Source organism: Peromyscus maniculatus, chromosome 8 (genome assembly GCF_049852395.1).
Source record: "Peromyscus maniculatus bairdii isolate BWxNUB_F1_BW_parent chromosome 8, HU_Pman_BW_mat_3.1, whole genome shotgun sequence".
Classification (NCBI taxonomy): domain Eukaryota; kingdom Metazoa; phylum Chordata; class Mammalia; order Rodentia; family Cricetidae; genus Peromyscus; species Peromyscus maniculatus.
This window is the reverse complement of record NC_134859.1, coordinates 44,167,032-44,179,078: the sequence shown is the minus strand read 5'-3', so window position 1 is coordinate 44,179,078 and position 12,047 is coordinate 44,167,032. Positions and strand designations below refer to the sequence as shown.

Here is a 12,047-nt window from a genome sequence, read left to right as displayed (position 1 = left end):
GGACCCTCAGTGGTGGCTCACAGCTGTCTGTAACCCCAGTTCTCAGGAATTAGAGGTACTCTCCTGGCTCTGCTGGCACTTGCACTCCTGCAGTGCCATAAATAATAAAATATTCACTACACATAAGTAATAAAAATGTTTTTAGAACACAGTGATATAATAGTTTGTTAAGCCAGCATGGTGGTGGCATGTGCCTATAATTCCAGCACTTGAGAGGTGGAGGCAGAAAGATCTCAAGCTAAAGCCAGCCTGGACTATAAAGTAAAACTCTTGTCTCAAAGAAAACCAAATAAATAAAAAACATGAGAGTGTTAGGCCTGCCTTTAATCCCAGATATAGGCAGATCACTGTGTTTGAGGTTGTCCAGGTCTACATAATGAAGTCCAAGCCAGCCAGAGCTACATAGTGAGACCCTATGTCAATAAATAAGGGAGAGAGTGAGAGGAGAAGGGAGAGACAGAGGTGTGGAGGTAGGTAAAACAGCCATGGAGAGGTTGTGTATGCGAGTGTCAGCTTTCGTCTACTGGGCATCTCTCTGTAATGATGCCTAGCATATAGCATTTAATAAACACTGAATAAATAGATAGTACTTCAAATGCGTGTGTAATTGAGCTCAGGGCTTAAGAAGAGAACTTGCTCTTCAAAAGGATGTGGGTTTGAGTCCTACCACCCACAGAGTGGCTCACAGCCATCTGTAACTAGTTGCAAGGGTTACTCTACAGGCAAAACATCGATACATATTTTTTTTTAAGTAGCCAGCCTGTGACCTAGATCCATGTCTGAGACAGAAGGGTCGTGAGTTTGAGGTGAGTCTGGGTGACACGGCAAGACTTATGCTTTGCTTTTCCACCTTTGGTTATCACTGACAATATATTCTGAGTCAGGTCTAAACTTTGATGGTTTCCTTCTTTTTCTTTCTTTTTTTAGATAGAAGATGGGGAAATTTTTGCAAGTATTAATCAGAAGGACGGTATGGTCAGTTTCCATGATAATCCTGAAAAATATAATAACCCAGCCATGCTTCATAACATTGATCAAGAGGTAAGCGATTTGCCTGGGCTTTTTGTTTTTTTTCTTCCCCTGAGACTAAATTTCTCTGTGTAGTTTTGGAGCCTGTCCTGGAACTTTTTCTATAGACCAGGCTGGCCTCGAACTCACAGAGATCTGCCTGCCTCTGCCTCCCAAGTGCTGGGATTAAAGGCGTGCACGACCACCGCCCTGTGTTTGGACATTTTTGATGGGTGATTGAGCTGCTGTATTGGCCTCCTGTGCTCCAGAGTAGTGTTTTATAGGCAGTTCCCAGCGAGTGGACACAGTTCCTGCAATGTTAATTTCAAAGTGACTGCTGGAAACTCTTCTCGATTGATTGGATCCGTATACTAAATGGTAGGATAGATTTTTCCAAATAGATTACCAAAACCTAATTGAATTCCAAAAACACTCAAGGGATCTAGTGTCTCACTTGTGCCTGACTGCCAGTGTGTGGACTTGTCTCTGTGGACATTGAGGTGGGAGATCAGAAGGCATCTCCCAGGTCAGCAGCAGCAATACCCTGGGCATCTAGAGCAGGGGTGCCGTGTCAGCAACATGGTCCACAGCCATAGCCTGCCTTTTGTGTGAGGGCCTGCTGCTCTTAAGGGCTGCTTTGGGGTCTGGGAGTAAGTTGGATCATCTGGACCTTGGAGGAAGGAAATGAGTGAGGTCATGTTACATAAATTAAAAGCTGGCTCTGCGTGGCTGCCTGTGCCTTTAATCCTGATGTTTGGGAGGCAGATGACTGTGAGTCTGAGGCCAACCTGGACTATATAGCAAGACTGAACACTAGAGCCAACAACAAAATTCCCAGGATAGGGCTGGAGAGATGGCTCAGAGGTTAAGAGCACTGGCTGATCTTCCAGAGGAAGGACATGAGTTTGGTTCCTAACACCCATAAGCAGCAACCATCTGTAACCCCAGTTCTAGGGGATCTCATGCTCTTTTTACCTCTGCAAGAACTGCACACACATGGTTCACTTTAGTGCACTTAAGTACTCATACTTTTTTTTTTTTTTAAAGAAAAATCCCAGGAATCCTAAAAAATAACACATAGTAAAAAGTAGAACTTTATTACTCTTTTTTTTTTTTTTAAATAATTCCTGGATATCAAAATGTCACCTAAAATGTTACCTTCATTTAGAACTGGCAAGATTGCTCAGCAATGGTTAAAGGCATGTGCCATCAAGCCTGACCACCTGAGTTCAGTTCCTGGGACCTACATGGTAGAAGGAAAGAACCTGACAGCTGGGCGGTGGTGGCGCACGCCTTTAATCCCAGCACTCGGGAGGCAGAGGCAGGTGGATCTCTGTGAGTTCGAGGCCAGCCTGGACTACCAAGCGAGTTCCAGGAAAGGTGCAAAGCTACACAGAGAAACCCTGTCTCAAAAAACCAAAAAAAAAAAAGAAAGAACCTGACATCTTCAGGTTTTCCTCTGACTCCACAGATGCACCATGGCACATGTGTTTGTGCTTACATGTGTGCACATATACACAATAAATGTGTGTGTGTGTGTGTGTGTGTGTATGTGTATGTATATGTGTGAAATCGGTTTCAGTGAGGCAGATGCTGATGGGTTTTACTGAAGGTAGTTTTTTTCAGCTCTGGGATATTGGGTAGTATATAGTACATGTATTTACTGTTTGAATCCTCATGTTTGGACTTCAGAAGCCCTTAGCTGAGGCTTTCAGATCAGTGACTGTGAGTCTCTGGCCCCCCACTACAGTCGGTTACAGAGGCTGTGACTCACCAAAGCCCCTTGCTGACCATGATTCTCTGGCTCTTGCACAGATGCTAAAGTGTATAGAGTTGGATGAACGGCTGAAGGCCATGGACCAGGAGATCACGGTGAATCCCCAGTTTGTTCAAAAGGTAAACAGGGCTCTTCTCATTTGAAACGGGTGGACACAGAGGGCTACTACCATTAAGCACAAAAACATGATTTCATTTATTAAACAGAAGTTCACTGTTGTTAAAAACCAGTACCCATAAGTTCACAGAGGTGCTTGTCAGGCACTGCCTGTGAGTGTGGCGAGGGAAGGCCCAGGTGGCTTTCTGCAGGGGAGACAGGCCGAGTAGCTGGCATGCCTGCTTTCCCAAGTCCTGGTAGGGTCAGTCACAGCACACCACTTGCCTTCCCCTTCGCAGAGTATGGGCTCACAAGAAGATGATTCAGGAAACAAGCCCTCCAGTTTCTCTTGAAACTAACGCCATCCTGAGCTAACAGAATTGTCACCTTGGCCTATGAAGAGGGCAGCAGGAAGTACCATGCCAGTCCCACGCCGGTTCCACCTGGACATTGAGAAATTCAGTGTTAACATCTTCAGTCCTATTGCTTTCAGAAAACCAGTCTCTGCAAAAGAAAGAAAACAAAAATCAAACTTTAGAGTCTGTTGTGGATTTATTTATCCTCAGATTATTGTTATTATTGCATTAAAGTTACCTTTTTTGTTTTAATCCCTTGAATGTTAATGTGTGCTCTCTACCAATTTCCCCTTCTGCAAAGGGTTTCATTTTGGTTTGGTTTGGTTTTTTCGAGGTAGGGTTTCTCTATAGTCTGGCTGTCCTAGAACTCACTCTGTAGACCAGGCTGGCTTCAAACTCAGAGATCTGCCTGCCTCTGCCTCCTAAGTATTAAAGGATGTGCCACCACCGCCCAGCTCCTGCAAAGGTTTTAATGATACCTCCATTGTGAGTGGAGATGGTTGGTTGGGAGAGTGAGTGGGATCTACACTGCAGCATCAGAATTCCTGAGTTGGTGGCAGTGGGTGGGACTGAGGTGCTGTTGGCTCTCAGCACTCCCTACCATGTGTGCAGAGTTCTGCCGTCCTGGGCCTTCTCCCGGCTCTAATTTTCTTTTTGATTGTATTTTATTTTGTGTGTATGTATAGGGGGATTTATTCTCCTACCTTGTGGGTCCTGGAGAATGAACTCAGATTGCCAGGCTTGGCATTCAGTGTGCCTTTACCCACGGAGCCATTTAAACAGCCCCTTTTCTTCTTGAAACATCTTCGGATACTCTGCCGAGATGTTTGGATTTTGTTCTAGCCTCATTACACCTTGGCCAGAAGTCCTTGAGCTAGCCCTCTGTAGTGGTAGAGAGTGCTGGTGAAGTGTGGCCCTGTTAAAGCGCAGTAAATTTGGTCTTCAAGGGGGTAGCGTAGTGGTAAGAAGAAGCACAAGGGCCTCAGCCATCCCTGAGCATCCGTGTGAAAAGCTGGACAGGACCGTTCAACTGCAGCAAAGACAGCTGGGTCCCAGGAGCTCACCGGCCAACCAGCCTGGCCAGAGTGGTGAATGTGGTTCGGCGAAAGGCCTCAAGAAAGTGAGGTAGAGAGCTGTGGAGAAGATATTTGAGGTCTTCCTTTGGCCTCCACGTGCATGCACGTGGGCACACACGTGCAACACACCAATTTTAGAAAGAGTGGTGAGATGGCTCGGCACTTGCTCTGTAGCCTGACACCTTGAGTTTAGTTCCTTGATTTTAATAAAATCACATAACAGTGGGAAGAACTGATTAGAGTTGTCGGCCTCCACATGAGTGCTGTGGTAGGTACATGCCTACAATGCCATACAATAATACATTCTTTAAAATATATACCATATTGGTCTATAAATGTTAGTTCTTTGGATTTGTACAGGGGTAATACTATTAAATATCATTATAGAAGCATATTTTAAATAGTGAAAACGTACCGTAATTTCTCTATGAGCTCTATGGTGAGGCTAAATGATAGAACATCCACCTAGCATGCATCAAGTCCTGGGCTCCATCCCTAGCACTAAATAAACTCATTTTTTTTTTTTTTCTTTAAAAATACCATTTAGGCCAGTGAGCTGGCTCAGTAGGTCACAAGGTACTTCTGGACAAGCCCAGTGAATTGAGTTCAAATGACAGGATCCACAATGTGGAAGGAGAGAACAGACTTCTGTAGCTTGTCCTCTGTTGTCCCCATGCACACGTGCCAGTTCACCACCACCACCATCAATGTCATCATTTTTATCACTAGCATGTTTTTTGAGACTCATGCACCTTGGATGGCCAGGAAATACCATGCCGGCCATGAACATAGACATCTGCTTGCCTCTGCCTCCTATGTTCAAGGATTAAAGGCGTACACCACCATGCCTGGCTCATAGGCATTTTTTTCCAAATGTTTTAAGTGGCAAATGGCATCTGTGTTATTTACTCATTCATTTACTTATAGTCTTGGGGATGGAACCCAGGGTCTCCTGAAAACTAGGCAGGCACCCTAGCCCTGGGCTATACCTCAGTCTACATTTTCACTATTTACAAAACTCAGGGCCAGTGAAAAGGCTCAGCAGGTAAAGGCATTTGCCACCAAACCTCATTACCTGAGTTCAGTTCCTCCACCCCACATGGAAAGAGGAGAGGACTGATGCCCATAAGTTGTCATGACCTGAGCATGCATGCTGTGATGCTGTGGCACACAAGTACATACAATGTGGGTTTGTTTTTTTTGTTTTGTTTTTAAGGAAACCCTTGAACTGGCGGGATGCCTCAGTGTGTAAAGGTACCAAGCCTGAGAACCCGAGTTCAGTCTCAGAACCCACATGGTGGAAGGAGAGGACGTGTTCACTGACTGCCACACTCGCACAGTGGCATTCTTGCACATGCGCACACATAAATGTAAAAAGAAAAATTTAATGAAACTCTTGAATCTTCCAAGGCCTGTAAAGTAGACCCACACTGGTAGTTGACCTGTCCTTGTAGGTCCTCTGGAATTGATAAGCCAGTAGTGACAACTTTAGACTCAGATTCTCTTCCATTATTAATATTGCTTGTAGCTGGCATCTTTTAGGTTTGTGTATACCTGTGTTTTGGAAAGAGGACATATTTAAAGGGAATTTATCTTCTGTTTGTGTAGTGAACTGTGGACTCTTTTTTTTTTTTTTAAAAAAAAAAAGCTGAATTTGAGCAGTATTTATCAGAATCTGAAATTAAAATCACCTACAATAGCTTCAAGTGGTGACTAAATAAAGATGCCTGGTAAGGACTTCTAGTGATATAAATACTATTATATTTGTTTCCCAAGATTGGTTCATTAAAATTCCACATTGCTTGAAAGTTTTTGAGTTCAAAGGGTTGTGACATTCTCTTTTTAAGAATCTCTTACCTGCTAGCCGACTGACCCTTGTCATCCCTGAACCAGTGTTGGGGGGAAGTGCAGGTGACTTTCGGGTAGTTTTATAACTTCTCTGAGGCCAGACCATCGAAGCAGCAGGAACTAGGGCTGTAAGCCAGGCAGGAGAGAAGAGCCACTAGTTGTTTGGATGGTCCCAGGTTCAAGTCACATTCTGCCATGCTCCTAAAAGTAGCCTCAAAATGCCCTAGTGGACTCAAGTCAGGAGGCGAGCTCCCCACCCCCACTCAGAAGGCAGGAAGCCTGTCCCACTAGGGCCCTCCCTCAGTCGTGCGGTTCTTGGGGCTTCCCGGGACTCAAGGAGCAGCTCCTCTTTCCCTGGGTGCCACTTTCTTTACCAGGACCTGGTTGTGGGTTGAAGAATCTTTGTTTCTCTCCTGACTCGGGCTCCTTTGCCAAGTCATTAGGTCCACAAGTTTCATGCCTTGCTCACTTCTGAGAGCATTTAGGACTTCACACCTGTTGCTTAGCATGTTGTTTTTGAGGCTGCCTGTCTCGGCTTTGGAGCACTATCGGGCCCATTTAAATGCATGCATAGTTAAGATGGCCTTAGCTGTCTGTCCTTCAAGGCAGTTCTCGCAGCAGATTCCTTTGTGAACATGCTGACACACGAATGCCTGTAGCATCCGTATGATACCAGAGGTTGGCAACTTTGTACTTAGGGAATTAGATATGTTGCTGATATCCAAGATGGGTAGGTGTTCATTGGTGGAACTACCAGTTCTCTAAGAAGCTTCAAGTTTGTTTTTCCATGGTAATCTCAAATGATAATAGCCTAGATTAGTACCACTCATTAATTGCCCCCAGAATCCAGTATCTGCATTACATTTGTGTTTTCTATTTGGATTTGTGCCAAATGAAGCAATAAAAGAGCCAGTCTTTGATTAAAAGTTATAGGGTCACGCTGAGTGTGGTGGCGCACTCTTTTAATCCCAGCACCTGAGAGGCAGAGGCAGGTGGATCTCTGTGAGTTTGAGGCCAGCCTGCTCTACAGAACGAGTTCCCGGGCTACACAGAGAAACCCTGTCTTGGGGGAAAAAAAGTTACAGGAACTACAGAACTTGGTATACAGGCTGTAACCTCTGCTGAGCAGAGTAAGGCAGAAGGGTCACAAGTACAAGGACAGCTGGGCAATTTAATGTGACCCTGTCTCGAAAAGTAAAAAGAGGGTTGGGGGCTGGAGAGATGGCTCAGGGGTTAAGAGCACTGGCTGCTCTCCCAGAGGACCCAGGTTCAATTCCCAGCACCCACATGGCAGCTCACAACTGTCTCTAACTCCAGTTTTAGGGGATCTGACACCTTCATACCAACACACATAAAATAAAGTTAAATAAATCATAAAAAAAAAAAAGAGGGTTGGAGTTTAATTCATTGGTCGAGTACTTCCCTAGCACATATTCCACCCTGAGTTCCATCAGCACTGCCCAAAAAAAGGTGGGGTGGGGGGTTAAAGACCTTTAAGTGAATATGCGTCGTTCAGTTTGAAAATATGGGCATAAAGTATTAAAAAAAACGGTTGGAGCTGGACAGTGGTAGCACACACCTTTAATCCCAGCACTCAGGAGGCAGAGGCAGGTGGATCTCTGTGAGTTTGAGGCCAACCTGGTCTGCAGAGTGAGTTTCAGGACAGCCATGGCTACACACACACACACACACACACACACACACACACGCACGCACGCACGCACGCACGCGCACACACACACACACAATTGTTTGGAGTAGGGGAGCTGGAACAGTGGCTCAGTGGGCAGAAGCACTGGTTGCTCTTACAGGAGACCTGGGTTTGAATCCCAGTACTGATGTGATAGCTCACCATCATCGAAACTCCAAAGGATCCAAGACTCTCTTCTGGCCTCTGTGGACTCCAGGCATGCACATAATACATACGCATACATATATGCAAGCATACGCTTATACACAAAAATAATTTTTCTTTAATCACTTCCAAAGAATGGGTGACAGAGAAAAACAGCAGTGACACACAGGTCAGGGCCAGCAGGAATGAGTGCTCAGTGGACTTGACTGAACTGGCCAGTGGCCTAGTAGCCCTCCTTATCATCATGAAGATAAGGACAGTGTGAATGAGGCAGTAGCTTCAGAAACAAATCCAGAAAAGCGTTCAAGTTAAAAGATAAACAAACAAAAAAGACAGCAAAAAATTGGTCTTAAACCCCCAGAAGCAAGAATTAGTCCCAACAACCCTGGGGCTGAAGAATGGAGCTGTACAGAAATCTTGCCCTGCTCCTGCAGATTTATTCCTAGAGCACAAAGAACACCTGCTACTAAGAGGAAAATGGGAAAAACAAAATCACCAAAGTAAGTATTTTAAAATAAAACCGGCCATTGTCACTAATTTTAGTTTGTAGAAAGTTTTATAAGTCCTCCACTCATTAGCACAGAGGCAGCTGGCTCCTTCATGAATTCTCTTCAACAAAAGTTGGGAAGATTTCTTTCCTGGAACTCACTTTGTAGACCAGGCTGGCCACAAACAGATCCGCCTGCCTCTGCCTCCCGAGTGCCGGGATTAAAGGTGTGCACCACCACTGTCTGCCTGGAAAGATGTTTTCTTTTAGACTTTCGGAAACATTAGCAACAAGGAGGCTGCAGACAGCCTTTCATCAGGGTTATTCCAGTTATCTGCCGTTTGGTCAGGTTTCTTGTGTTATTGCAAACCCACCCGAACTCCTGATCCTCCAGTCTTCCTCAGCTTCCCCGTGTGGGATTGCAGCGTGTTTCACTACCCCAGCATTTATGTGGTGCAGGGGATCGAACCTAAGGCTTCCTGAATGCTAAGCAAACACTACCAAGCTACAGGGCATGCCTCGCCCCTGGTTATTTTTGGTTTTTGTTTTCTTTGTGAGACAATGTCTCCCATCCAAGTACTAATCAGGCCTGACTGCTTAGCTTCCAAGATCAGATGAGATGGGGCGTGTTCAGGGTGGTATGGCCACAGTGTCTCATGTCACCCAGCCTAGCCTCAGACTTCAACCCCGGCTCCTGTCGCCACATGCCCAGCTATATTGATGACAGAAGTAAATAAAGTTAGGGCCGAGTGTGATGATGGGAGCTTTTCAACAGTTTGTGATGATAGCTGTCATAGGAGCAGAAGAAAGTAGGCCTCTGGACAACTCGGTTAGCTCAGTAAAACAACTGCCCAAGACAAGTACCTTAGCAACCAGGAACAGACAACCTCAAGAGTTTCCCACCTCTGTAGGTACAGTGACCTGCAGACATGACGGTGAACTTCAGGCAACCTTTGGAGGACTGGGCTTCCCCGTCCCACTGGGCTTGTTAGCTCTTCCCTGATTGGCCCTCTTTCCGCCTTATTTGCATATTCACATTTAGATAATTAGGCCTACCGTCATTAGGCACCCTGGAACCTCTCTAAATTAAGATATTCTGGATCTGAAGAGCCAGAGTTGCTACAGAATTCCACAGAGAAGGAAGAGCTGGAAGGCTTAAGTGCCTGGTTCTAGGAGTCTTCTGGAGCCATTTTGAGTAACCATGGCCTGGGAACACAAGAGTTAGGTTACCCCAAATTAAATGTTCCAAGGTGGAAGCAGTTTCATGAGGGTTTATAGTTTTACAGAATAAAGTCATAAGTCAAGTTTAAAATACATTGCTGGGTACCTCAGAGAGGCAGGTGCAACCAGATGGGGGCTTTTCTATAGGGCCAAGATACTTATTACCTGAACTTTTGGGTTGGGCTGGTTAATAGACTCCAAAAAGTTTTTTTTTTTTTTTTGAAGTTTCATCTTTTTTTTTTTTTTTAAAGATTCATTTATTTACTTATTATGTACACAGTGTTCTGTTTGCATATGTCCCTGCACACCAGAAGAGGGAGCCAGATCTCATTACAGATGGTTATGAGCCACCATGTGGGTGCTGGGAATTGAACTCAGGACCTCTGGAAGAACAGCCACTGTTCTTAACCTCTGAGCCATCTCTCCAGCCCTCCAAAAAGTTTTTATCTACTTGTTCAGACACAGAGGAGGGCAATGAATGGCTGTTCTGGAGGGCTAGAACCAGCCTGAAATAAGGTAACTAGCTTTTGGACCTGCAATATTCCAATCCCTCCACAGTACTGAAATTCTCATCAGCCAGTTTCCATAGACAAACTTCTTTTCAGTTAGGAGGTTTCCTGTGGCTGAGACTTCTGGGACTGGATCAGTGGGTGCAGGCAAAGGGACTGCTCATTCCCACCTCAGCCTCCAAGGCGTCTCAATGGCTGCAGAAAGGAATCTGTTAGCTGCTTCTGCCTTGGGGACCTACTGGAGCCTGAGACAGCTCCTGCTGCCCCTCAGTGACCTCCAGACCTGCTCCGAAATGACTGCTTTTGGTTAGCCGTCCCGGTCCTCTGATTTCTTTCCAGCAGACGGTTCTCAGAGCTGTTTGCAGAGCTCTCCCGGCTCTTCCTAACATCCCACTGCTTTGGAGAGTTCAACCCTGTTTCATTTACATCCTGAGTGGCAGTCCGTTTAAAGTTGTTTTGTCCGGTTTAAGGGTGTTAACCCCAAGTTGACAAGTATCTCTGTTCTTATTCGGCTGTCTGCTTACCCCATTGTTGGGGGGGGGGGGGCACAAGAACCTCTTCGGAGACAGGAGGTGGTCTTCACCACTGACTCACAATATCAGAGGTAATTAGATTGGTAAGAATAAAAACTCAGGCAATACCTAACATTGTAACTCTACCCTGCACTCCTTGATCTTTACCAGGCTGCAAACAAAGGTACAAAACACAAGTTTGCAATTTCATTTTCTTCCCTCCTGTTCCCTCTCCAACAAAACGAAGTTGTAGAAAAAGAAATCAGACCCCTGTGATTTGAAAAACAAATGAACCTACCAATTACTTCTACTTAGACCATCTGAAACGCCCCCACTTCCTGAGAACCACATTCTGAGCACCTTCCTGGGGTGCACAGCCCCACTGCACACAGCTGGCAGCCTGAGTCCCAGCGTCAAGCCGCAGGCAGGCCAAGAGCTGAATTCTCATCTGTCTTCATAGGAAGGGCCCACGCTATGCACTAATGGCTTTAAAATTCAGTTTTACACAGCCAAACCAATACTCCTTAGTGTGTGTGTGTGTGTGTGTGTGTGTGTGTGTGTGTGTGTGTGTGTGTGTGTGTGTGTTCGCGCGCACGCGCGCGCTACGAACCAACCCCAGGGTCTTGCGCTTACCATTGAGCAAAACCACAACCCCGAACTGTTTTTGTTGTTGTTGCTGCTGTTGTTTCTTTTTTCTTTCTTTTTTATTAAGAGATTTTCTATTCATTTTACATACCAACCACAGATTCCTCTGTCCTCCCTCCTCCCGCCCCCCAGCCTTCCCCCACAACCCAACCCCACCTCCACCAAGGCAAGGTCCCCCGAACTGTTTTGAAAGCTAGTTTGCAAAGGTCGGTCGGGCTCGGACCCCTGCTAAGCCGCAGTTCCCTCTGTCACCAACCTCCCTCCAAGGACCTGTCCGCACCTTCCACTTCTCACGAAGGGGAGAAGCTGACTCCGATCGGCAGCCTAACCGGCGAGGAGTGGAGCCAGGAAAACTCACAGCGCCCTAGAGAAATTCCTCCACTTCCCTTTCCTCTTCTGTAGACACCGGGGTAACCGCTGGCTAATTCTTTCCGACTCTTTTGAAATGTTAGTTTTGACCTCACCCCTGCAGAATGGCTTCTCTCGGCGGCCGGAACCATCTGCGCTTCTCCGCGGGGCGACAAGCGGCGCCCAGGGGCACGCGTGGCCGTGGGGCTTATGTCCTTGGCTCGGCGGAGCGCAACGCTGCACAGCGTGGCTCCGCACACCCTGGCCATCTGCCCGGGGACGTGGCGCCGCTCGCTTGGGTCGGGAGCT

The 12,047-nt window shown here is 46.1% G+C and overlaps 1 protein-coding gene and 1 long non-coding RNA gene across 5 annotated transcripts in view; one reads left to right on the top strand and one right to left on the bottom strand.

Annotated features, from left to right (window-relative positions):
* The window catches only part of Cops3 (COP9 signalosome subunit 3), a 29,208-nt gene extending 23,264 nt beyond the window's left edge, over nt 1-5,944 (top strand). For 3 of the 4 annotated variants that reach the window (XM_006973621.4, XM_042284114.2, XM_076542475.1), the window contains 3 exons: nt 928-1,041; nt 2,824-2,904; nt 3,181-3,489. In XM_006973621.4, the coding sequence (XP_006973683.1) occupies nt 928-1,041; nt 2,824-2,904; nt 3,181-3,234 (249 nt within the window). In that variant the 3' untranslated portion in view covers nt 3,235-3,489. Of the gene's footprint in view, nt 1-927; nt 1,042-2,823; nt 2,905-3,180; nt 3,490-5,529 lie in introns of those variants that run through there. The other variant, XM_015992475.3, reaches the window with a different exon arrangement.
* Nucleotides 2,957-11,810, bottom strand: LOC107400777 (uncharacterized). The gene is made up of 2 exons (XR_006075406.2): nt 11,671-11,810; nt 2,957-3,385 (listed from the first exon to the last, which is right to left on the bottom strand). It is a non-coding gene; the product is annotated as an uncharacterized LOC107400777 (long non-coding RNA).
* Nucleotides 11,811-12,047: the final 237 nt, after the last annotated feature.